A 25,520-nucleotide genomic window follows, 5' to 3' on the forward strand; every position below is an offset into this window, starting at 1 on the left:
AAAACGCCTTAAATTAACCTTTTATTTTGCTAGACTAGATTATAGACTAGTCACGTTCGTGGAATTGGGTTTGAGAGTGAGATTAGTGGATGTTATAATATTAAGCAGGTATCGTAACAACCAATCTAACGGTATCTACAGGGGTGGTGTATCCTCTACAGTGTCCGATGTGGCATTCCACGTGACATTTCAGTTTTGCCGACCTAAAACAAATGGCTCTTTATTTTATAATCGGGTAGCTAAGCACTGAAGTAATACTATTGATTAATAAACATAGCCCACCACACAATGCCATTAGTGTCTATATATATGAATGTAGGGGTTTAAATTAAAGAAGTCTGTTACAACTTGTTGCTTGAAAATCGAATTCTATTTCTTCGTGGATCTATTAATCATCACAATCTGGTCCGTATCGTACGCGGACACCATCATATTTTTGTGCATGATTGATTATTTTTCTTTTTTCTTTTTGGCTAAAAATGATTGATTATGTTGTAAATATATTTTTTTGATAACCGTGGGGATCCGGCAACCGAAGTCAACCGACTAGTCCCACGAAGCCCACGGCATTCCACGTATTCTTGCGATTTAACGATAATCCGGGTACACGAGGTTGCGAAGCCGGGTCCGTATTGGGGCTGTTGCTCTCTCAAAACCACTAGTCCACCGCCGCATAGTTAAAAATAAAAATAAAAATATGTTTACCGTACTTGGTTTCCGATCAAAGTATTTTAGTGGGTTTCATATAAAAACTGTACTTAGTCATTTTATTTTTTGTTTGTTAGTGTTTTTTTTTACAAAAAAATTATGAAAAGCCTTTACAAACTACTTTCTTCAAAGACTAAAATTTCATTAAAATAAGTGTTGTTTTATGATTACAAAGTGATTTTTACTGATTTATCCTCTTACCTCTCATCAAAACATATAAAAATGTAAATGCTATTAAATTTTAATAATCAAATAAGATTACAATTAAATATTTAATTATTTTTAATATGTTCGAAACAATCTTAAACTACATATAACTTTACACCAATATTTTCAAAATTGGTATAGGCGGTGGCTAGGCGCCCGCCTAGATGACAAATCGGATTTAAACAAAACAATTTTTTTCATAACATTTTTCCTAAAATCGATCTAGGCGTTTAAAAAATCGATTTAGATGTATGTCTAATCAATAATCTCATGTAGAACCCCTAATTACCGCCTAACAAATTTTGAACATTGTTTAAAACGTAAAGAATGTATAAGCAACATTAATGGTAAAGATTTTATAAGTTAAAAAAAAGAACATATTAGGTATCAATTATATAATTTTTAGAAAAAATAAATTGAACCATTAGTCAAGTGACACGTGGAAGATGGGTTTCGCACAAACACATGAAAATCTCTCATATGAAAACTTTTCTATCATCTCTCTTTTACTTTTTCACTAATTTATTTGTTTGAATTGTGAGAGATTATGACTTTGAATGAATATGCAAAACAAATTCAGATTACATGAGTCATTAACAATTCAGATAGTATTGCATTTATTCCCACTCAACTATTTAATTGCAGAAAAATAAATGTGTAGTTATTATCACCATGCACATAGCAGGCTAGTACCTATTAAGTGGTGTCATTAACCATTACCCCACCAATGGCGAAGATCGGACTCGGAACAAGCTCAAGTGGAACTTTCTTAACAGTAGTGAGATACCCAGCTTCTTGCCTTCTTCCATGTCCACATCTTCCGTGTTCTCAGGCAATCTCTAGTCGAAGTCCCAATTCAATAGCCGCAATCCTAAAAGCAATACCTGGACAGATCCTCCGACCAGAACGAAAAGGTAGCATCTCAAAGCTCTGTCATTTGTAGTCCACTGAACAATCTATAAATCTCTCCGGGATAAACTCTTCAGGATTTTCCCACTGCTTAGGATCTCGTTCTATCGACCACGCGTTAACCAATAGAATGGTTTTTGGGGGAATGTTATAGCCTTGAATCTTGATTTGACTCGCTGTTTCTCTCGGGAGTAAGCTGCTGGGTGCAGTCTTAAGGTTTCTTTCACCACAAGCTTCAAAGCTTGACAAGATGTTCTTCCACGAGTTTCTCCTTTGAGTTGATTCCAATGCAAGTCCGTATCTCTTCTTGAGCTTTTTTCATGACTCTAGGATTTCTAACGACCTCTGCCATTGCCCAAATCATGATGATGGCGTTTGAGTCTACTCCAGCTATGTATATATTCTAAGGTCAACCAAAACACATTAGATGATGGATGTTTATGTTAGATTTGTGGAAACTTAAACTAAAGAGAGATCCCCTGACAAAAAAATAATAATAATAAAGAGATTATTTGCTTACTGAGATGATTCCTTTGAGATGATCAATGGTGAGCTTGAAAGATTCATCTTGTTCTTGTTTATGTATCATATGTAAGAGCGAGTCGACTATGGCTCCGATTGGCGTGCAGACTGTTGTGGCTTTATGTTATCTTACAGTCTTCAAAGTCATTTGAAAGCCAATCAGACTTTTGCTTTCAATTTATTTTCTAAGGCTTCAACAGCCTATAACCGCCGACTGTTGCCAATTTACTCTTAAAATATATTTTTTTTTCTAAAGTCACGTAAACTAGACTTTACACGATTGTGAAAACCCTTTTTTTTTTTAATTTTCAAGTTATCTTCTTTTTGTAATAAAAAAAATTAAACAATTAAAATTAAATATGTAAAATAACTAAAACGAAATCCAAAAAAAAACAAATAAATTTTAAATTTGATTTTTTTTTGTACAAACATAAATGATTAATTCATTAAAATTAATTTTTAATAATTTATTTAACTGATTAATAAATGTAAACTTGCACATTTGCTTAAATTTTTTTAAAAATATGTTTATGTACTTAAAGTGAAATTTAGTTTTAGTTTCAACTATTTTACTAATTAAATAGCTCACATTTATTTTATCCTCTTATTAAAACTCTTATATTTAATCTAAAATTATTATTAATATATAAATTACACAGTTTCTACAGTTTTCAATACCAATCAGACTTCAAAAATATTTAAAGTGAAAGTCAAAATCTCTACAGCCAAAATCTCTACCGCCATAATTCTAAATCACAGCCTAAAGCAACTATCCTTACCAATCAGACCCTTATATCAGGAGGATCTTGAGTTTGGCTCTTCGGTTGATGATGATCATTAACTATAAGATTAAGAAAAGTATCAACCTTGCTGAAAACGTTGTGAAATCTCTTATGCTGTCCAGACACAAAGTCTATAAACCATCCAACACCAACGATGGGGAAAAGATCTGAGAATTTGTAAGAATTTATCCTCTGAGCTTCATACATCAATTCTTCAATCTCTTCCTTATTGATATGCTTGTTTTCCAAGAAACTCTGTCCAAAGGCGACTCTGAATACAATACTTGCAGATAGGTGAAAAAGGGTTTTGGTCAAATCCACGGGAGATTTCTTCTGAGCCGATTCCTTGTGAAAAAGGGTTTTGGTCAAATCCACGGGAGATTTCTTCTGAGCCGATTCCTTCAGTTTCTTGATCATCAAGTCAGTTTCTTCCTCTCTTATATACCTAAAAGATCGAACCTTTTTCGAGCTTAAAAAGTTGAGGATGGAAACTGGAAAGCTTGCGTAACTCTCTAGAAACCTGATAATGGCGCAAAGGCTATGTCTTTACCATTGCGCGATAACTTTAATAAGGCATTGGTCATAGGTCTGTTACAACACTCAAGGTCATGAGTTTTAAGAGCTTCTTCAGCTGCTTCACTCGATGAGAGAACCACCATTTGGACAAAACCTTGACGCAGAAACAACACGGGTCCATGTTTCTTCGAGAAATCGTGAAGACATCTGTGAAGCAACCCTTGGAGCTGATGTAGGTTCCCGATGATTGGAAGCTTTGTTGGGCCTGGAGGAAGATTATATTTCATGTTATTCATCTTCTTGATGTGGAATAAGGTGAATAAAATGGGGATGAATAGAAGCAAGAAGAGAAATAGAAGAATCGACATTGTGTTTTTTTTTTTTTTCGTTTTCCTATGTTGTGTGTTCTTTTTGGTAATAGAGAAACAAAGATAAAAACTTTAAAAGAAACAGAGTCAATTCATATAAGCTATGCAAACCGGTGCATCAAACCAAACTTTTACAGCAAAACATAGTTTAAACATTAGTGTCAACAACCTAATGGGCGTCATAATGCACCGTAAGATAAGTTACCACTAGAAATAAATGCTGAACCACAATAATATTTTTATCCATTCTAAATTAATTTTTGAAAACTCTGTTTATACATACGGAAAAAAACTTAATAGATTTTTTCAACTCTTTCAAATTTTATTTAATAATAACGATTTTTTTTTAGATTTTTTATTTAAGACAAAATTTTAAAATTTTACGGGTCTTTGCTAGGCCTAAGCGTTTTTAACTTATATGAAATTTGAACCTCTAACCGAACCAAATTACCGGTTTCGGACCGGTTATGGATGTAAGGGAAAACCCCACTGGATTTTAATAAACCAACAGTTAGGAGGTTGGGTCAGGTATAATCGGTTATCCGATTCAAAACCCGGACATGGCCGAGTTTAATGACAACACATAACCTGTTATACATATGTCGACTCTTCGATTTTACCTTGGCTTTTTCTCTTCTCTGTGTCGAAAGAACCCTAGCTCCCAAAAAATTCTCCTCAATTCAACCCCATAATGACTGCAATGTACATCTGCCCTCTATAAATTGTCTAGACTCTCTCTATTCGGCTCCATCTAAGCTTCTAAAAAATCAATCGCAGCTTCTTCTTCTTATTTCTTAGTTTTTATTGGTCCGAATCTATGTCGATATTCTCGTTTTTCTGCTTGAAAAAGTTTGATCTTTTAGAAAGAAGCTTACTTGACTTGTTTATATTTTGATATGAGTTAGAAACTTGTTTAACATTTAACTTAATCTCCGGTCTCTTTGTTGAGAAATTCTTAGGTTCACTCCCTATGGTGAACCAGATTCACCCCTAGAGTGAATCTAGAGGTTCACCATCCAATCACCATTCGCCACGTTACATTCAGTTTCTGAAAAAAAGAGGAAAAATAATTATTTATCGCCAAAAAAGGAAAAAAGGAAGAAATAGAAAACGTTGTTGACGGCGTCGGGTGACTGTAACCCTATTCTTACGTTTGTTTCTTCTGATTCATCAATGGCTTTTATTCTTTTTTTCCATGACTTTTCATTTTCTTCTTCTTTCCATGGCTTTACCAAAATTGATTTTGTTTCTCTCCTTCTATATTAAACCAAACATAAAGGCTAAGAAAATACTACGATCTCCCAAGTGTGCTAGAGTGTCTGATGATTAAAAAAGATACGAAACAGAAAAGAAGAAGCATACCTGAGAGTGAGCAACAGCTGGTTGAAGAAAGCTAATGGGAAGCTGGTTGTAGATATGGAGAAAACTCAGAAGAAAATAAAACAAATCAGTGAACAAAAAGATTCTGAGAATCAAGCAAGAGGAAGTCTCAGCAAGAGGGAGTCTCATGATTTCAAAGGGAACTCACCATATAAGATTGTACATGAAGAAGAGATTCAATGCTAAAAACTTTCAAGTAAACAAAAGACGTTGATCTCACCTTAGCAGTGGAGAATTCTAGACCCAATGTGAGGCACATAAATACCACACCAAATTAGGCGAATGTTTCAACCTACGTACCAAAACAAAAGCATAATATGTAAAATGAAATCGAAAACATCTTTGCAGAATTCATTAGTTAATTATTGAGAATTTGGCGTGATTAAACAATATCTAAGAATTACAAACTTATGGCTATAGGGATGAATCAGAAGAAACAACATAACAACGACGACATAAGAATAGGGTTACAGTCATCCGATGCCGTCAACAACGTTTTCTATTTCTTTTTCTTTTTTCCTTTTTTTGGCGATAAATACTAATTTTTTTTTTTCAGAAACTGAATGTGACGTGGCTAATGGTGATTGGATGGTGAACTTCTAGATTCACTCGGGTGGTGAACCTGAGAATTTCTTCTCATTGTTTTTGTATTTGAAAATTGAAATCGAAATTGGTTTGGACTTGTGCACATACATATTGTTTCCATTGAAGCAGATGGACTCAACATCGTCTCTACAGAAAACGAAGTAGAATTTCAAATTCCAGACAGTAATTGAGACAAAAAAAAAAAACAATACATCGGTGCAAGCTCTCAACCATCTAAAATGAAGTCGATCCTTCCAACAAGAAAAGAAGTGTGAGAACATTATACAAGAACTAAAGAGGACATAGACCAGTGTTCAAAAATAAAAAGTTAGAATTCAAAAAAAAAGTTATTTATTTATTTTATTTTTATTATTTAATGAAATAATTATGTACATTTAAAGATTTATAAAACTATAATATAAGAGTTTTTACCTCTTTAATGAAATTTGTTTTGATCATTTTTTCATCGTGGGCTGTTTTGGTAAATAAACCTTAAAAATCATTTGTGAGAACTGTTTTTTTTAATGTTCACTTTTTTTTTAATTAATTTCTAGAAATATAATGGAAATTTGTTTGTAGGGAGAAATATCTATTGAGATAAAAACAAAAGAGTAGAGGTTTTAGAGAGGTTTGTTGGATTGTTGTTCCCTTCACAAAATTTCTTCTCTCTTCTTCAAATGTTCATAAGACCTTATCTTCTATCTCCTCCACCTTCTTCCTCCTCCCATGGCGCCTTCTCCTTCTCTCTCCCTAAACCAAACCTCTCTCTTTCACCCCCAAACTTCCCTAGTCACCTGGCTTAAACCTCCTTCCCCCTCCGCCCTCTTCCGCCGCAAACCCACCAAACGCCTCCTACCTCCGATCTCAGCAGCTTCTCCTTCCTCTTCCACCTCTCTCTCCGTCACCGAGAAACCCACCACCGTCCATTTCCACGGAAACCTCATCGAGAGCCACGACTCCTTCGCCGGAGCCATCAAAGGAGCCGCCTTTACCGAGAACCCCGTCGAAAGGAACGAACTTTCGGCGACGAGGAGGCTCTTCACGCAAGACCCGCCGTGGATCTCCGCCTTGTTTCTCAAGGGTCTGACCAAAATGGTTGTGAAGATCGAGCGGAAGGACATCGACAAGAGGAAGTTCGATTCCTTGAGGAGGCGGCAGGTGAAGGAGGAGACAGAGGCCTGGGAGAGGATGGTTGACGAGTACAGAGACTTGGAGAAGGAGATGTGCGAGAAGAGCCTCGCTCCCAACTTGCCTTACGTGAAACACATGTTCCTGGGTTGGTTCCAGCCGTTGAAAGAGGTGATAGAGAGGGAGCAGAGGCTGCAGAAGAACAAGAGCAAGAAGGTCAGAGCGGCTTACGCGCCTCACATCGAGCTCTTGCCTGCTGACAAAATGGCGGTTATTGTGATGCATAAGATGATGGGTTTGGTTATGTCCGGACATGAGGATGGGTGTATCCAAGTTGTTCAGGCTGCTGTTAGTATTGGCATAGCTATAGAGCATGAGGTATGGGTTTAGTATAGTTTGTTGGAGAAGTGAAGCAATTATGAATGAGTGGTGGTTTTTGGTTTGATTTTTTTAGGTGAGGATCCATAATTTTTTGAAGAGAACTCGGAAGAACAATGCAGGGGACTCACAGGAGGAGTTGAAGGATAAGCAGTTGCTTAGGAAACGTGTCAACAGTTTGATTCGTAGGAAAAGGATTATTGATGCGTTAAAAGTGGTGAAAAGTGAAGGTATCAAACCATGGGGACGAGCTACACAAGCTAAGGTCTGTGGCAATTTTAAACTCTTTTGATGACAGTCTTTATTGTTGGACTCATATCAATTTTTTTTTTTTCAGCTTGGAAGCCGTTTGCTAGAACTATTGATTGAAACAGCTTATGTGCAACCTCCACTGACACAGTCAGGAGACTCTATACCCGAGTTTCGACCTGCTTTCAGACACAAGTTTAAAACCGTGACCAAGTATCCAGGGTAATCCATATTCAACATCGTACTAATGTGATGAGTATCTATTGCAAAAAAGGTGTTTTTCTCAATGAGTTTGGACTTTGTAGGTCAAAGCTGGTGAGGAGATATGGGGTTATTGAATGCGACTCGCTCCTCCTTGCAGGACTTGATAAATCTGTGAGTTAAGATGTCTCTTTGATTTAAAGCTATGAACTATTAAATGATCTTTCATTGTTCTTGTCTCTCATGCAGGCTAAGCATATGTTAATTCCTTATGTTCCAATGTTGGTACCACCAAAGAGATGGAGAGGGTATGGTTTGATCAAATCCTTTTTGTTCTTTGGCTCTAGATTTTACTCCCTTACATATTAATCATGCCCCTGTAACTGAAAAACCTCATGCTCACACGTTATGTGTAGATATGACAAGGGTGGTTATTTGTTTTTGCCTTCCTACATTATGCGTACTCATGGATCCAAAAAGCAGCAAGATGCACTTAAAGATATTAGTTCCAAGACTGCCCATAGAGTATTTGAGGTACATTGGTATCTTTGCTCTTATATTATGTGTGTTTGCTGTTTCTTTCTGGTAGTGTTTTACATAAATGTTCTAAAACCGTAACTTGAACAGGCGTTGGATACACTTGGGAACACCAAGTGGAGGGTTAATAGGAAAATACTTGATGTGGTAGAAAGGCTCTGGGCTGATGGAGGCAACATTGCAGGCTTAGTTAATCGGGAAGACGTAAGTAAATAGAATTCTTATAGGATCTCCGGACTTTTTACTTTTCAAGGTTTCATTTTAAGAACCAACCTTGTTTGCTGTTTAGGTTCCCATACCAGAGAAACCTTCCTCTGAGGATCCAGAAGAAATCCAATCCTGGAAATGGAGTGTACGAAAGGCCAAGAAGACCAACAGAGAGAGACATTCTCTACGATGTGATGTTGAGCTCAAGCTTTCTGTAAGAAATTCGTTTTGTTCTGTCTTGACCTGCTAGAGAATATGTGGACTGAAGTTAATGAGTTTCAGGTGGCTAGAAAAATGAAAGACGAGGAAGGATTCTACTACCCTCACAATCTCGACTTCAGGGGCCGTGCATACCCAATGCATCCTCATCTGAATCATCTGAGTTCTGATCTCTGCCGTGGAACCCTTGAGTTTGCTGAAGGACGGCCGCTAGGAAAGTCAGGCTTGTACTGGCTGAAAATACATTTAGCGAACCTCTACGCAGGCGGTGTTGAAAAGCTTTCGCACGAGGGGCGTCTTGCTTTTGTGGAAAACCATTTGGATGATATAATGGATTCAGCTGAAAATGCTATTCATGGGAGACGATGGTGGTTGAAGGCTGAGGATCCTTTTCAGTGTTTAGCTGCTTGTGTCGTTCTGGCACAGGCCTTGAAAAGTCCTTCACCTTACTCTGTAATCTCCCACTTGCCTATACATCAGGTAAGCCCCATAAATTTATATTCATTTGTTAGCTCCTAATCTACTTTTTTTTTTTTTTTTCTTACATCATTTGTTATGTGCAGGATGGGTCATGCAATGGTCTACAGCATTATGCAGCTTTGGGAAGAGATAGTGTAGGTTCACTTGTGAATATTTATAATCTTCCTTTTTGTCTTGTTCAAAGTCATATGCAATCTCATATTTACTTGTAAACTGGCTTCTCTCAGTTTGAAGCTGCGGCAGTTAATCTAGTTGCGGGAGAAAAACCAGCTGATGTCTATTCTGAGATTTCATTCAGGTATTAATCATATCATGCGATGCTGTCAATACGTTTATTCAGAGTTAGAATCATTCCATGCGTTGTTTCTTACTCTCTCTTTTCTTCTTCGCTTGTGGTGAGATAGGGTCCATGAAATAATGAAGAAGGACAGCAATAAGGATCCTGAGTCGAACCCAACCGCTGCACTGGCAAAGATTCTTATCAATCAAGTGAGTCTTAGTGTTTTTCCTTTTAAACCATTATCTTTCCGGGAGATGCTATTGCTAAGTTTTCTTCTACTTTCAGGTGGACAGGAAGCTGGTAAAGCAGACGGTGATGACGTCGGTGTATGGTGTCACCTATGTTGGAGCGCGTGAACAAATCAAAAGGAGGTTAGAGGAGAAAGGTGTTATCACTGACGAGAGAATGTTATTTGCTGCGGCTTGCTATTCAGCAAAAGTAAGAAAGAATCATAATAGCATTTCACGCGAATAATTTATTTTTTTTCTGGTTTTACTTTAAAAAAAAAACATTTATTCTCAGGTGACACTAGCAGCCCTGGGAGAGATATTTGAAGCGGCACGAGCAATTATGAGCTGGCTTGGTGATTGTGCAAAGGTACGGTCTTGTATCATGTTATGAACTTTGCAGTTTCTAAGTTAGCAACTGTGTTTTTGTTTTGTTTTTGACTTGTCAACTTTACAGATAATCGCTTCAGATAATAATTCAGTGCGATGGACAACACCTCTTGGACTTCCTGTTGTGCAACCCTATTGCAGAAGTGAAAGACATCTGGTAAGTGTTTCACGTAAAGCTACGCAATCATCATCATCATCATCATCCTGCTGGGCGCCAATAATTTTTAACTAATGATTGGTTGCAGATAAGAACATCTCTTCAGGTTTTGGCTCTTCAGCGAGAGGGTAACACGGTAAAAAAAAAAGCCTATTTGGTCTTTTCTTTTATGAGCAATGAGCAAGATTTCCACTTGTATGATCTGTGTAAGCTAAAAAGATTTCTATTAATCCCTCAGGTGGATGTTAGGAAACAAAGAACAGCGTTTCCTCCAAACTTTGTGCACTCGCTGGACGGCACTCACATGATGATGACTGCTGTTGCATGTCGAGAAGCCGGCCTAAACTTTGCAGGTGTGCATGACTCCTACTGGACGCATGCATGTGATGTTGACACAATGAACAGAATACTTAGAGAGAAATTCGTTGAGCTTTACAGCACACCTATCCTTGAAGATGTAAGTCTCCTTATAACTCTCTCTCTCTGGTTGAGATATAAGCTTTGGTGTTAATTACTGCCTCGTATGTTTTTCTTGATCCAGTTACTCCAAAGTTTCCAAGAGTCATACCCGGATCTCGTGTTTCCTTCAGTACCAAAGAGAGGTGATTTTGATTTAAAGGAAGTGCTCAGATCACAGTACTTCTTCAACTGAGTCACCGGGAAAAAAGAGTAAGTTTTTAACTTGGGGGTGTCTTTCTTGGTGGGCCTGTAAATAAAACATCCACCACCTCAAAAGGACATGGAACGAACCAGAATCAGCACGAAAGACTGTTACTGCAAATGTTGCAGAAGAGAAGCTTTTAGACAAATCTACTCAAGACAAAAGTTTAAGAAGTTTCTAGCTCAGCAGGTAGGGGGATCCTAGGCATCATTGAATAATGGATGCAAAGTTATTGGCATCAAGCTTGTGTTTCTGGAAATGAGAGAATAGGTTTTTGTAATGTTGTATGTCATTCGTACTGTTGTACAGTAGAGAGACACCTACCTTGGTATAGAAACAAGAAACTAAAAAAAAAACAGAAGGCTACTCTTGTGATTTTGTAGCCAACTCTTTTTGGGACTCTTAATAGATCAGTTATGTAGTAGTAATGGCTTTGCCACTGGGTATCTCTACTTGTGCTGAATTGTTTTATTATTACATTCGTACCCCCCAAAGGTTAGCAGTCCCGGTTTGTTTGCCAAATTAAACCGGGATATTAAAAAACAACTGATAAAATAGAACCGACATTCATTCTAGAATCTAGACTCTCGACTCTGCCTCCATCCGCCGCCTTGAGTTCTAATCCTTCATGTCCTCTTGTCTTCTTCCTCCAGAGTGAAAAGCCTCTGACTTTCCTCTCTACCTTCATCTGGGTATGTGCTTTCTTCCATGTCCTTGCTTGTAGTTTCATATATTCAACTCTCACTGCATGCACTCCCTGAAAAACCCTAACTTTAGGGTCATTGCTCTAAGTGTTTTAGCTAACTCTGTTTTTTATTTGAAGCATACACTTTTGGCTTAGCGTTTGTGTGATGGATCGTCTCAGCAGTCTACCAGACGAGCTTCTCTATCACATCCTCTCCCTCCTCCCCACAAAGTCCTCCGTTGTGACTTCTTCCCTCTCAAAGAGATGGCTCAACCTCTGGAAACTCAATCCCAACCTCGACATCGACGACTCCGTCTTCATCCATCCCCAAGACGGCAAAGGAGAGAGGCAACACATTCGCCAGAGCTTCGTCCGCTTCGTGGACAGCGTGCTCGCTATGCAGGGCGACTCTCCCATCAACACCTTCTCCCTAAAATGCATCACCGGCATCCATCCGGACACCGTCAACCGTTGGATATGCAACGTCCTGCAACGCGGCGTTTCGGACCTTAGCCTCTTCACTGATTTCACTTGCGAGGATACCGAAGAGGATAGCTACCAGTTGCCTAGAGAGTTGTTCCTTAGTCGCACGCTCGTTAAACTGAAGCTAAGAAGCGAGCATTGCGTTGATTGGTGGTGGCCGGGCGGAATCTGGAGTGATTCTTTAGCCTTAGCGATGCTTAAGAGTCTTAGCATTGACTCTGACTTGATTTTCTGCGGCGAGGTTGAAGAGTTTATTCCTTCTTTCACTGCGCTTGAGGAGCTACGGATGGGTAGCATGGAGTGGAGAGAGTCGGATGTGACCGTATCGAGTTCGACCCTGAGGACGCTGAGTCTCCACGGCACGGGCTGTGAAGAGTTTGTGAATCCGACTAGCGTTTCTTTTGATACTCCGAACCTGCGTGTGTTAAGCTACTATGACTTGGTTGCGGAAGACTATCCGTTAGTCAATATGAAGAAGTTGTGTGATGCTACGATCAATCTTATACTAACTGATAAACAGGTTAAGCGACTAAGAGAGCCAGACAATGAGTTGTTGTTAGAGGAGGAGGATGATGATGAGGGTAATGTTTTTGTCAACTTTGGTAATGTGGTGAAGCTCATGAATGGGATACAGAATGTTCAGAAGCTTTCCTTCACTGCTGATACTCTCGAGGTTCAGTTTTCTTGTCTGTTATGTTCTCTTGTCTAATATACTTGTGTGACATTAATGTCTTGTTTTCAGGTGCTTTCTCAATGCTGTGATACAATGCCAGTGTTCAACAACCTCAAGTTCTTAGGTATTACGAGTGAAGAGGGTCGAGGATGGCAAGCAATGCCAGCTCTTCTTAAGAACTGTCCGCGTTTAGAAACTATAATCCTTGAGGTAGAATTGTAGTAAACCATGAAACTTACATGTGTTAAGAAGCAGTTTTTTTTTATGTTTCCCTTTGTATCCTTTCAGGGTCTGTTACATTACGAAACTGATAAGTGTGGGGATGCTTGTCCCTGCATATCTCGGGAAGGCAGAGGTCGTTCACTCAGGGCTTGTCCGGTGAATAGGTTGGAGATTCAGGGGTTTCGAGCAACGATGAAAGAGATGACCATGATAAAGCATTTCTTGGACTATTTTCCAGGTTTGAAGAGGCTTGACGTCGTCATTGAAGACAACGAGCCTACGCAGCTCAGAAACCCGGAGTTGTCTAAATGTGTCAAGGAGATGTTCAATCTCTACAGCAGGCTGTTTCCGAGTTGCAGCGTCGAGCTCATGGTGAGTGGTTTCTTGCAAAAGAAGTGGCGTGCACAAGGACATATCTGAAAAGAACGAAAACTTCGCTTGCTCTTAGTTTTGCGTTTATTAGACTTCTGCCTCTTTAGTTGGCTTTGTAAACTGTTTGCAAACCAAACCAATGGCTAAACCGAATCTGCTTCCATTGTTTTGCTCTATCATCGTCTTTGCCTTTGATCTTCGCATCTTTATCAGTCACTTGGGTGCTAAATTTAACAACCTGCACCCTAACCTTTTAATTTGTTACTGGACAACATGAAATAAAGACAGAGCTTGTTACAGTTTGGTATTAATATATGTTTCAAACAAAAATGGCTTTAGAAAAACGCCATCAGAAAACACGTTCTTCTTTACATGGATTCATCACCAAACACATGTTCCTAACAAATCAAACACTTTTACAAAAAAGAGCACAACTTCTCTTGATAAAGAGAAATTAATATACAGCTACTTGTTCAAGATTCCTAGACTTGTTGTCACATTATACGAATCAATTATATGGCGACCCGTTCCTCGTCGCTATGCATCACCGTCTTCTTCTGAAATGTTGAACAAGAACTTTGGTAGGGATGTGATCCTAGGAAGGTGTGCTAACAGGTCACTGAACGAGTCTTTCCTTGACATGCTGCTCGAAGCATGATCAAGAACTATACCGCCTTCTTCAGTTTTGTTGTATCTCTTGTTGTTGTTGTTGTTATCTAGTCCAATCTCTTTCCCATCGTTAGCAGCGGTCTGCAAGAGGTTGTAGAAAGAGTTCACCTTCGACATTACACACTTCTCATCCGATGTCTCGGCCTGCGCGTCGCTTAGCAGCAGCTGTTTCATGTCCTCAAACTCAGGGTTGTTCTCGCAGTTAGCTTGATCCGACAGAAGCGCAAGGAAGTCATTCATCGAGATAGATTGGTGTATCTGATTCCAGTTTCTTGCACCAACTCCTCCTTCGATTGCACGAGCATCCATCACTGGGTTAAAAAAAATAAGAAACACTATAAGAACCTCCTAATAGAAACAAGAAGGGCTAGTTATAAGATAGTTGTAAACCTGAGCTAGGCGAGAGCGCGTCATGAAACAGAGACATATGTTCTGATGATGACTGAGCCCCAGACACTGAAGGATCCTCGAATATAGACTGTCGTGTATCAGAGAAGAGCGTGTCGAAATACATCTCTGGTTCTCGGCTTAGACAGAACAAGCGATGATCGCACTGGAGAAGCTTCTCTATATGCTTGCTCAATATCCCTGGGGGACTTTGCAGAAAATGTTGCCTACCATACACACACACACCACTCTCGATTAGGCCTGTGTACATTAAAAGGACAAGGACACACAACAGACATGTTATTTCACCTGTTCATGCTGGCTTGACCATCAGTAAAATCTGATGTTGCCTGCCACAAAGTATGCTTCCTAGGCTGCGGATTAGTCTCCCTGTAAAACAACGGCCGCCTTGCCAGCTGTGTAACAGACAAGAAACCGATTCAAAAACCAAGGTACAATAAGGTTTATGTTAGGCATGCGGGTTCGGTTTCTTCGGGTCGGTTCGTTCGGGTTGGTTGAAATCTCACCGAAGGGAACCAAATTTTTTTTTTGGTTTGGTTCGGTTTCAAAAAAATTTATCTAAGCTTAGAGTTTATAGTTAGTTCAATTAAAATTTTCGGTCTAAGTTAAATAAAATTCAAAATTTTTTGGTTAGTTAGGTTATTTCGGATTTCGGATTTTGGTTAATTCGATTCGGAATTTCGGTTAAGATTGGTACTGTTTGGAATTTTTTTATAAAACCGAATTAACTGATTACGAATCGAAAACCAGTTTTTTTTTACCAAACCTTCGAACCGAACTAACCAAAAACCGAACTTTTGGGTTTGGTTCGGTAAGTTCGGTAAAAAATCCCAGCCCTAGTTTATAAATGAAATGATCAACAAGAATGCATTTTATACCACGATGGTCAACGTTCCAGGTTCATCTTCTGGACAACTTGCCTTCAACGCCATTATATCTGACCACTGAATCTCGATCTTGCTCTTAAGTCCTTGTTCCAATACTTCCCACACAAGTTTGTGTTTTGCAAAGTAACATTTCGCCACCAGATCACCTTCATACCTCGATTTATACTAACAAACAAGAACTTAGATTCCCATGTAAACTCGCAAGGCGAAAAACAAGATATTGTATGCAGAACTCACCTCCCATTGGCCAATCCTGAGAAGGGTAGCAGGAAAGTTTGAAGCTTTGAGCTTCTCAACGGTTCCGACAAGAGAAGAAGCATTGGCTATGGTTTCTTTCTTAACGCTTTGAGAGAGTCTCATCTGAATGAGATCTTGAAGAGATGGGCTCTTTCTTAGGCTCAGTCCCAAAGGACTTGGCTCATCGAGTAGGTTCGGTGGTATAAGAGACACGCTTGTTCCATTGCTCCATACCTGATTAGAAAGAAAAATATTATATTAAAAAAAGGAAAAAAACGACACGACAAGAGAGTTATTGTCAGATGTAGTGAAATCAAAATCAGTTTAAGGAACAAACCTTAGATCGCTTGTTAGCAGGACCGTTCTCTTCTTCCAGAAAATCTTCCACGATCTCTAGTTTGACGGGTAACTTGGACGCCGGTCTTAGATTACTCGATTTCATTAGTAAACTGAAAATGAATAAAGGTTCACAAGATACAAGAATTGAAATCAAATGAGAGTGACGAATTTGATTTTGAAGATCTAAAAAACGCGAAAGAGAGAGAGAGAGAGAGAGAGAGAGAGAGAGAGAGAGAGAGAGAGAGTGAGGGAGATGGATTCTGTTTCTCTTTCTTCCTCGAGACTTTATTATTTAAAAAAAGAAAGTTGAGTTTCTCGAAAATACCCAGATTAGCCCTTCCTCTTTGTCCTTTCTTAGGAGGCTATTTTTGTCATTTCTTATTTTTCTTTTGAATATGTTGGTTGATTCGCTGGCCGACACGAGTGTGTGTGTTTATGGGATGTATCGATAGGTGGGTCCCGCGGTTTGGCTTTTTTAAATGACGGCTATTGATAGAAGATTCGCCACGTGTTATTTTATTCCGATGTGGCTTCTTATCTAGTACTCCCTCCGGATTTGAATATATGATGTTTAAGGTAGTGCACACATATTAAGAGAAATTAAATACTTACTTATATCAAATACTTTTTGGTTTTACTTTTAGTTAGTTTAAAGATTTATTTGAATCCCAATAAAATTCAACCACTTATATTTTTTACATTTTATTTTAAAAGCAAAATGCATTAATGAAAAGTAGAACATCATACATTTGTATAAAAAAAAAAAAACTAAAACATCATATATTTAAATCCGGAGGGAGTAAGTCTGTTTTGTTGTCACATGTACTTCCCATATTCATTTTTCTCCAATATTAGCAAATATATATATATTTTTTTGAACATTAATTAGCAAATATATTTCAGTATAATATGTCTAATAACATACTATCATTTACACGTGATTCTTCTATTTTTTTTGTTGTATAGTATAAAATTCATAATTCTGTAGCTATAGAATTTTATCGTGATTTTAAATTAAAATTCAATAAGTAAATACTAATTGTGTATTGTAAGACTCACTGACTTACTAGAAAACAAGGGAATTAGGCTGTGAATTTAAGAAATTAAGCAAAAATTGATTGGTTGAATTTTGTGGTTATAAAATACCTTTTTGCTCCTTATATCAACCACAACACTAAACAATCAACCCATACACCTCAGATTGAGTATTAATTTACAAAACAAAATTGTTGGTTACTAATAGAATAGGTTTAAATGTTTTAATTAAACAATCATCAGTTTTATTAACATTTACTCCCTCCGGATTTGAATATATGATGTTTAAGGTTGTGCACACATATTAAGAGAAATTAAATACTTACTTATATCAAATACTTTTTGGTTTTACTTTTAGTTAGTTTAAAGATTTATTTGAATCCCAATAAAATTCAACCACTTATATTTTTTACATTTTATTTTAAAAGCAAAATGCATTAATGAAAAGTAGAACATCATACATTTGTATACAAGAAAAAAAAACTAAAACATCATATATTCAAATCCGGAGGGAGTATTTCAAGTTATAATTCATAAGAGTTGATTTTATAATTTTATGCTATAATTATAAAACTTTGTGTGTATTTGACAACATGTTTTCTATATACTCCATCTATTTTCAAAAGATATATATATATATATATATATATATATATATATATCAAATTATAGTCTTAACTTATTATGTATTTTTATTCTTAATAAGAATTTATAAAAATTAAGAATTATATTTGAGTTTATTGAACTATTATTACTTTAAATTGTCAAAAATTATCAAACAAAATAATGTATTTATAACCAAATTTTAGTTTAATGTGTGCAAAGCAAAAAAAAAACATTAATTTCAAAACATGAGTATAAATTATGTTTTAAAATTAAAATCTGGTATTTCCATACAACAGCATTGATAAATTTGGGGATGATTGGTAAGTGCTGTAGCTTTATATTTTTTGCTGTAGAATTTAATCTGTAGATTTATTTGTTGTAGCTTTCTTGCTGTAGATTTTTAAAGCACTAATTTTTTGCTCTGGAAATAAAGTTCTCTACAGCCATATTTTGATTTTGGAGAGATTTTTTTGCTGTGAGTTTTTTAAGGAAAGCAAAGTTCGATTGGTTGACATATATAGTTGTAGACTAAATTTTCGATGTCCAGAGCATCTACAGCCCCAACCAATCATCCCCAAAGTACCCTAGACGCTATGTATATAACGATGATTATATCATTGGCCAAGATTTACGGTTTTAATAATTTACACTAGTATTGTCATAACCCATGTTTAGTTTTAAAAATATGCATGTGTTGATTGTAGATGGCAAAAATCTCAGTCGATATTTCAGTCCCTTATTAAGTCTATAATAAAGGTAAATGAAAATATGGTACACTAGTGTTTCTATTACCCCGGTTCTTTTGTTGGATGCGGTTTCCGCGACTGCGATAAAAAATTATCAAACAAAAAAAAAATCTAAGTACAGCGTCGTTATACAGTTTCGCCGGCAACTGTCGCAACTCGACTTTTCCGTGATTTCATCGTCGCTGTATTTATCAGCGTCTTCTAAATATGTGTTGACCTGCGATTAGCGTCGATTATTGACATCCTCTAACTCTATTGGTTTAACATGTTGCTGACATGTCAGTTTTAATCCTCTTATATTTTTGTGACGCCGAAGCCGACGCTGCGTCCATGAAAAGAACAGGGGTATTATCTATTAGTGAACTCTCATTATCAAAGCATTAGCTAGTTAGTCGCTATCTCAGCCGCAATTATCCCTTACAGCTTTTGACAAAAAAAAATGGATGGAAGAGTTTTGACGGATATTGATCTAATTATAATAAGTTGAATTCTCAAGTCCTAAGATATATGACAGATTCAACCCAATCATTGATCCATGACAATAACCAAACTCCTTGCAAATGTATCTGTTACACCTAGAGTAGTTTGTCATTGCACATTTGTGGACAGAACCAGTCCTTACTTCAGGCCAAGGAAACAGCTTCGAACCATTGATTATATTAAGTATTTTCAGCCATAAAATTTCGAAATATTTTGATTGGCCAGTTAGTATTTCGTCTCTGTCTTCACTTATGAGGTTATTTTGCAATATTTTTTCTTTTCTCTTTTGAATAATTGGTTGATTCGTAGGCCGACACGAGGGTGTGTTATGGATATTGTAAGAGGTGGGTCCCTCTTTTCTTTTGTAAATGACGGCAATAGACGAGGATTTACCACGTGGCGTTTTATTCGGATGTGGCTTCTTATCTAAAGGTCTCATCTGGTCTGTTTTGTCGTCGCTTGTAGTTCCCACAATTTTTTGAAAAAATTAGCTAATTGGTTCCTATTAAAAAATGATTTGTCTCTTTATACTTTTTGAGTTCATCTTCTTTGTCAAAATATATTTTTACTTTTATAAATACGGAATAAACCCTGTAATTAACAAATAACATAATCTTATAAACTTTAAATATTAAAGTGAATTCCTTAGAACAATACTAAATTTTTTCTATCATAAATATTAAGACTAATAAATATAGTACACAATAGTCAAAATGATCAAAATATTTTATTAAATGAGAATAAGATATTTACATCCCTTTAATTGAGTAATCTAAATATATCTTTTGTCGGTTATTAGTCTAGATTTAGAATCTATATTCGAGGGTGAAATTTTAGGAGGGATGAAGTTTAAGATTACGAAAGTATTAATATTTAAAATAGTTTCAAAACAAAATTTCAGATTTTAAAATAAAATTTTGGAGAAAAAGTTTCAAAAATGGTTTGAATTGAAAAGATGTTTTTTTGAAAATACAAAAAAAAAATATTTAAAAAATTATTTATATTTATATATCTATGAAGTAAGGAAAACGAGTTTTTCGTATCTTTAGCGAAACATATTTTGATTATTTTCTTACGATCTTTTGGTCAAAAAAATATTTTAGTGTTTTTTTGGAAGAGTTACTCAATATAAATAATATTTCTATTTTTTTATTTCTCATTAAAAGATCTAAAAAAAACTAAGGATTTCCGTCTCTCATTTACTCGGTCTTTTCACAATCTATCTCCTCATGAAAAAAGTAGACCAAAGCGATTTTCGGGTGATCTCTCCAGCGTTCTCACCACGCTCACTGATTCCACATGTCCATTGAGTGTGTGCAGCTCCCTAACCCTCTTGTTAACATATAAAACATCCACTCGGTGATTAGCTCCAGTCACAGAATTAGTAATACTTCAGCGTTGAGACACCTGTTTATTAGACCTAGTGATCTCAGCTCTTCTCTTAGCTTGCTCTGTAATCTCAGACAATTCTCTGTAAGTTCCTTGCTCAGGACTGATGTGAACTTGTTTTGGCTGCAAACCGTGAAGTGTCCTCTGATTAACTGCCCATTGAGCCTCTCTCTCTTCCTTTCCAGTCAACATGTGATGCAGCACACCGTCTTTACTATGGGCCTCGTTCAAACCTCGGCCTTTACTTGAGCTTTACGTATGGTTTTCCTTTTAATTATAGGAATAGATAATACTAGATTTCCTTTTCGAATTAGGACTTGGCTTTTTAGAATTAGTTTATATATTAAACTTTAGACTTTGTATTGGTTACTTTGATTTATAAAACTTCAGTTTACTTACAGAGCTTATAAAAGCACTTAGAGGAGTACTCTAACCCTATTTTGATCTTGCCGAGAGTATCGTCAATATCAAAAGACCTTCTTGCTTCGTTGAGAGTATCAACGCGCCAAGAATGTATCGATCTTACAAGTTCTTTTCAAGTTCTTGTTAGATTACTTGTTACCTAAGCTTCCGCTCTCTATCAACATGTATCGAATGGCAAACTTGAGAATGTCCAATGGGAAGTATGTTATAATACTGTATAGCCAGATCACTGCAACCCATCCAATACCCATAACTTTTGCGAATTCCCCAGTTTGTGTAAACCGCAATCAAAGTGGCAACCTGCATTTGGAAGAAAGAGGTTCCCTGATGACCTTTCTCTACCTCAGAATCTGGAGTTTTGATCATGATCTTACCAGTTGTTCAATGAGGAAAACAATCATCAGTAACGCTCCAGGACGTTCAACAAAGGACCAACTCCCTGATCTTGTAACGAAGATTAGAGCTTGACTAATGATACTAACTTGTAGATACACCGCACTCATTAGTTGTTACTATCCCTGATGGACTTCACACCAAACGTCTCCTGTGAATCCAAAGTAAAATTAGTGTACAACTTTATACACTTAGAAAAGAAGACAGATTATCACTAGTAGTCTAGTACTCGAAGAAATAACTCGATTATATTATTACTGAGAAAAAGTCTGTCTTGTGTGCCACCAAGAAGAAAATAAGAGTCCTGATGGCTAGGTAGTTTCCAAGCACAACTCCAGTAGCAAAAATTTCTCTAAGTTTCCAGCTATCAGGTGTGGGAGATGGCTTGACTCTGTACTTTGAAATGGTCATGATGATTGATGGTACCTATAGAAATATATAAAATATAAGTTACTTGTTTAAATAACGGATTATTTGAGGTTTATACAAAGGACAGTCTTATCTTGCTCACCATCGTTAAGAATAGGAATGATCAGAACCATTAATACTTAGAAGTCAAACTTCCATATCAGAGCAATAAGCATGAAACCAAGGAAGAAAATGATGGATGGACTGACTTCAGAGTAAAAGGTGTTTCGAGTGATTTTGGTCCTTGACCGTGACCATCACCATGAGTAGGTGTAGGCGTTTGGTATCGGCTAATTTTTCTTAAATTTTCGACTTTCTTTTGGTTCTAAAGATATATAAAAACAGTTACTAGAGGTTATTAACTCAACCGGAAAGAACCCTCACCATAATGTGAGGATCCCTAGTCCAAGTGACTATTGAAATGAAATTAATATTACATACTGTGAATTTGAGATTCGGGGGATTCAAGGCTTTGGCTCCAAATCTTATGGTATTCAAAAAAAATATAAACCGTTCATTTAATTACGAAATTCGGTTATTTTCGGTTATTTTGGTTTTCGGTTCGGTTCAAATAATAGTTTTAAGAGCCAGCTAATGTCTGGAAAAATGTGGACATATTCAGATCCTGTTCGGTTTTGGTTTTTCAGATAATTTGGGTAAAAATTAGATTTTTTTGGATTAAATATTAGATAATCAGATAAGTTTAAATGTTTGGGATAAAATATTTGGGTAGTTCAGTTCTTTAATAATTCTAAATAGTTCGGATAAAAGAATTTTGGTAATTCGTTTTCTCCTGTAGTTCGATTTATAACTAGTATTTATAGAATATTTGGTAATTATAAAATTAAGCATAACTAATATTTTAGATCTAGATTTCCATTCGGTTTTCAATTATGTTTCAGATATATAGGAATCATTCAGATATTTGTAAACATTGGTCCAGTTTTGGTTCAGTTTATATGCACATGCCTAACCATGGCTCATGGCCAAACTCTATGTTACACCTAGATCAGTTTGTCATGAAAGTCTTGCACATTTGTGGACATGCAAGACAAGGAAACGAGAAGGTAGAAGAAGGATCAACTCATTGACCAAAAAATCACAAAACAAAAGAGAGAGTATTATCACAACTTAGATTACAAAATGAGAAATGTAGGTAAGAAAAAGAATCAAGCTCGGCTCTGCTTAAGTCGCCTTTCGGTTGACTTTCAGGTAGGGAAGAGCGCCGATCACATTGTCATAGTCACTCCGGCTCACTTCATGCTGCGTTACAGAATACAGAACATATAAGTTAGACATGTAAGAGAAAAGAGGGGGTCTAGTCTAGAACAGAGCAGCAAAGTTGCTATCTAACAAAGCCAAAAAAACAAGTAAACTAGAACTTGTGATAACGAATTAGGAACACTCAGATCATGAAACTGATATCATGGAATAGATTTCTCCTAAAATCACATTGTCCTGATGGAAACAAATGTAGCAACATTATTCTCCTAGTAGCTTTATTACCCAATTTAAGAATGCAATTTACACAAGAAAAAACTAAATAACCTTGAAGACATGAACGAGAAATAAAAGAAAAACAAACCATTTTGGAAAGACGCAGCTTCCTCTTGTTGTTCTTCTTAGCTAACAAATGCTGCTTCCCGGATCTCCTCCTCACTATCTTCCCTCTACCCGTCACCCTGAACCTCTTCGCCGAGGCCTACCAACAAACAAACACCCATCACCAATCACAACCAAAGAGAACAACTTTGCTCTCAAGAAAGTTCAAAACTTTACCTTGTGGGTCTTCATCTTGTAGCCCTTATGAGCGAAAACGGTAAGAGTCTGAAGCCTCTGAGAGACAACGGTGGATATCTTCTGAGGAAGAACCGCGCGAAGCCCAGAAATGCAGTGAGCTGAGGCAAGACTCGACGAGCTGAACCGAGCGAATTGAACGGAAGCGTGAGTGGAGACCTTTGGAGAAGAGCGTAAGGGAGGGAAGCTAAGGTTAACGGAAGCCATGGAGAGAGACGCCATTAGAGGAGGGTTTGTGCTCTCGGCGACTTTTGAATCTTTTGTTTTGGCACTCACTACTCTGATTGTGAGAAGAAGATAAGCTTTTTGCCTTTGCCCCAGAGAGATAAGAGTGAACGGATACGGTTACACATTGGACGTTTCGGGTATGGTTAGGTTCGGTTTTTAGGTTTGAAAGACATAGAATAGGTACGGTATTTCGGTTATTTAAGAAACTTGGTACGGTTTCAGTTTGATTAGTTCAATTTTCGGTTCGGTTTGGATAACAAGATTGGAAACTAGCTAAATATCCTAGATAATTTCGAATCCAATTCGGTTATTTGGTTAATTAGGATAACAAACTAACAAAATAAAAAAAACAGTCTTTTTTGGATTAAATAACAAAATTTCCAGATTTTCGTATTAAAATTTAAATATTTAGATTAAGGGTCTCACTGGTTCAAACGCAGTGGTTACGGTTGTGGGAGTTTGCGGATGCGGGTGGTTGCGATTTTAAAAGATTTGTACGACCGGTTCTACAGTTAGAAATTAGTGTGTTTTCGGAATACTTATGACTGGTTAACTACCAAATGCAGCAGCAGTTAAATAATAAATTAACAATATTTACATTTTATATAATTATAAAAATATCAAAAAACATAATATTATAATAAATATAAAAATTATATTTAGAAAGTTATAGTTTTAAATTTTTAAAAATTATAGAAAATATTTTAATTTTAAGATTTAATTATTACGAATTAAAATACAATAGATATGTTTTAGTATTTTTATAATTCCAATTTAAAATTTTTATTGTATATTTTTATTTTTGTATTTATATTGTTTAAAAAAAAAGAAAAAAAATTATCCTCCCGCAACCGCAAACGCTAGCTGGAACCAGCTTTTGAATTAATGAGGTTTAGAGCGGTTTGAAACGGTTTAGAGCGGTTTGAGTGATTGTTGCAACGCCAACAACCGCTACTAATCAGTTTTGCGGGTGGTATCGGGAAAACCAGTCATAACTCATACCTTAAGTACTTGGATGATCTGGTTTTCGTGTAGTTAAGTTAATAACATCTTAAAAATATTTAATTATTTTAAAACTAAATATAGTTAATATTTATAAATATATAAATTATATTATAAAATGTGGATATTCATTCGGTTTTGGTTCGGTCCAATTTGGTTTTAGCTTTTTGGTTGCAGGGATATATGATTTGAACCCGAACTGAACTGTCATTTTCAGTTGGTTTGGTTTTTTGGTTTCTAGATAAGTGTACTCAGATTTAGGATACGGGGGAATAGAAATTGCGGTTTATACGGTTTAGATGATCTGGTTGATGTGTAAACCGGATCGTCAGATTTCGTAACCTAAACCAACAATCCTAGAGTTTTTAGCAATTTTTAACCAATCAACAAACACATTAACATTTACATTCAAGGCGAAAGCATTTTAGACGATTTGCGGATTTTGGTCGAAAACACTCAAAATCTCTCACGGGCCATTTTAGACGATTGGAGTATTTTGGTCGAATATTTGATAAACAATAAATTGCTGAATGTGAATTTATACGTCCTCCATCATTTATCTCTACCCAAATCTAATAAAGAGAAGCTTGAAAAACATAACTTGGAGGAAAAGATTCAGCAGCTATAGTTGGAGCTCTTAAAGCACCATGGAAATAGAAGGAAACAAAGAAAAAAACCTTCTTGTCGTTCTTTGGATATGTTTCATGATTGTTCAGTTGACACTATGAATGGCTCTGGGATTTAGACTGGTTATTCATTCTCTATTCATTGACTCACTTGTGGAGACAAGATCTTCCAGACATCACATTAGATCGTATCTTAGTCTCTTTCATAATCTCCAGTTCCAACTGTTTCCTTGTGATTTAGGATCTGCCTATATGGCATCCAATGTCAACTTCAGTATTCTCTTTTAAAAATAATAAAAGGATAGTTTTTTTTTGCTAAAA

General features: G+C 36.5%; 4 protein-coding genes and 1 pseudogene across 5 annotated transcripts; 2 read left to right on the forward strand and 3 right to left on the reverse strand.

Moving 5' to 3' along the window:
• Positions 1-1,611: 1,611 nt before the first annotated feature.
• Positions 1,612-4,051, reverse strand: LOC106413442 (annotated as a pseudogene).
• A 2,547-nt stretch (positions 4,052-6,598) lies between these two features.
• On the forward strand, positions 6,599-11,530 carry LOC106415343 (DNA-directed RNA polymerase 3, chloroplastic). The gene is made up of 18 exons (XM_013856009.3): positions 6,599-7,483; positions 7,560-7,748; positions 7,821-7,954; positions 8,038-8,107; positions 8,183-8,241; positions 8,350-8,467; positions 8,561-8,674; positions 8,760-8,891; positions 8,960-9,376; positions 9,460-9,510; positions 9,604-9,674; positions 9,781-9,865; positions 9,942-10,094; positions 10,179-10,253; positions 10,341-10,430; positions 10,519-10,566; positions 10,669-10,887; positions 10,972-11,530. The coding sequence occupies exons 1-18, from the start codon at positions 6,704-6,706 to the stop codon at positions 11,080-11,082; spliced, it is 2,916 nt and encodes a 971-aa protein (XP_013711463.2). The 5' UTR covers positions 6,599-6,703; the 3' UTR covers positions 11,083-11,530.
• A 46-nt stretch (positions 11,531-11,576) lies between these two features.
• On the forward strand, positions 11,577-13,721 carry LOC106415551 (F-box/LRR-repeat protein At3g58930-like). Of its 2 annotated transcripts, none has more exons than XM_048765027.1 (4): positions 11,577-11,783; positions 11,920-12,932; positions 13,002-13,142; positions 13,221-13,721. In XM_048765027.1, exons 2-4 carry the CDS (start codon positions 11,943-11,945, stop codon positions 13,572-13,574), a joined length of 1,485 nt encoding a protein of 494 aa, XP_048620984.1. In that variant the 5' UTR covers positions 11,577-11,783; positions 11,920-11,942; the 3' UTR covers positions 13,575-13,721. The 2 variants fall into 2 exon arrangements, with proteins under 2 accessions (XP_048620984.1, XP_048620983.1); XM_048765026.1 differs by having other exon boundaries at positions 11,639-11,783; positions 11,915-12,932.
• An 84-nt stretch (positions 13,722-13,805) lies between these two features.
• LOC106415552 lies at positions 13,806-16,340 on the reverse strand. Its single transcript, XM_013856299.3, has 6 exons — positions 16,065-16,340; positions 15,728-15,961; positions 15,482-15,655; positions 14,892-14,998; positions 14,586-14,809; positions 13,806-14,506 (listed from the first exon to the last, which is right to left on the reverse strand). Exons 1-6 carry the CDS (start codon positions 16,167-16,169, stop codon positions 14,064-14,066), a joined length of 1,287 nt encoding a protein of 428 aa, XP_013711753.2. The 5' UTR covers positions 16,170-16,340; the 3' UTR covers positions 13,806-14,063.
• A 6,274-nt stretch (positions 16,341-22,614) lies between these two features.
• LOC106416228 (50S ribosomal protein L35, chloroplastic) lies at positions 22,615-23,737 on the reverse strand. The gene is made up of 3 exons (XM_013857083.3): positions 23,326-23,737; positions 23,132-23,248; positions 22,615-22,809 (listed from the first exon to the last, which is right to left on the reverse strand). Exons 1-3 carry the CDS (start codon positions 23,563-23,565, stop codon positions 22,732-22,734), a joined length of 435 nt encoding a protein of 144 aa, XP_013712537.1. The 5' UTR covers positions 23,566-23,737; the 3' UTR covers positions 22,615-22,731.
• Positions 23,738-25,520: the final 1,783 nt, after the last annotated feature.

Source organism: Brassica napus, chromosome C8 (assembly GCF_020379485.1).
Source record: "Brassica napus cultivar Da-Ae chromosome C8, Da-Ae, whole genome shotgun sequence".
NCBI lineage: Eukaryota > Viridiplantae > Streptophyta > Magnoliopsida > Brassicales > Brassicaceae > Brassica > Brassica napus.

What these genes read in the sequence shown, in the direction of transcription:
- LOC106415343 (XM_013856009.3), top strand. Translation starts at nt 6,704, where the DNA reads ATGGCGCCTTCTCCTTCTCTCTCCCTAAACCAAACCTCTCTCTTTCAC. An exon ending in CCACCAAAGAGATGGAGAGG is followed by an intron (nt 8,242 to 8,349) that starts GTATGGTTTGAT and finishes CGTTATGTGTAG; the next exon opens with ATATGACAAGGGTGGTTATT. An exon ending in CGGCTTGCTATTCAGCAAAA is followed by an intron (nt 10,095 to 10,178) that starts GTAAGAAAGAAT and finishes ATTTATTCTCAG; the next exon opens with GTGACACTAGCAGCCCTGGG.
- LOC106415551 (XM_048765027.1), top strand. Translation starts at nt 11,943, where the DNA reads ATGGATCGTCTCAGCAGTCTACCAGACGAGCTTCTCTATCACATCCTC. An exon ending in TCACTGCTGATACTCTCGAG is followed by an intron (nt 12,933 to 13,001) that starts GTTCAGTTTTCT and finishes TCTTGTTTTCAG; the next exon opens with GTGCTTTCTCAATGCTGTGA. An exon ending in TAGAAACTATAATCCTTGAG is followed by an intron (nt 13,143 to 13,220) that starts GTAGAATTGTAG and finishes GTATCCTTTCAG; the next exon opens with GGTCTGTTACATTACGAAAC.
- LOC106415552 (XM_013856299.3), bottom strand. Translation starts at nt 16,169, where the DNA reads ATGAAATCGAGTAATCTAAGACCGGCGTCCAAGTTACCCGTCAAACTA. An exon ending in TCAGGATTGGCCAATGGGAG is followed by an intron (nt 15,656 to 15,727) that starts GTGAGTTCTGCA and finishes CTTGTTTGTTAG; the next exon opens with TATAAATCGAGGTATGAAGG. An exon ending in CTGGAACGTTGACCATCGTG is followed by an intron (nt 14,999 to 15,481) that starts GTATAAAATGCA and finishes TCTGTTACACAG; the next exon opens with CTGGCAAGGCGGCCGTTGTT.
- LOC106416228 (XM_013857083.3), bottom strand. Translation starts at nt 23,565, where the DNA reads ATGGCGTCTCTCTCCATGGCTTCCGTTAACCTTAGCTTCCCTCCCTTA. An exon ending in ACAAGATGAAGACCCACAAG is followed by an intron (nt 23,249 to 23,325) that starts GTAAAGTTTTGA and finishes GTTTGTTGGTAG; the next exon opens with GCCTCGGCGAAGAGGTTCAG. An exon ending in AGCTGCGTCTTTCCAAAATG is followed by an intron (nt 22,810 to 23,131) that starts GTTTGTTTTTCT and finishes TCTGTAACGCAG; the next exon opens with CATGAAGTGAGCCGGAGTGA.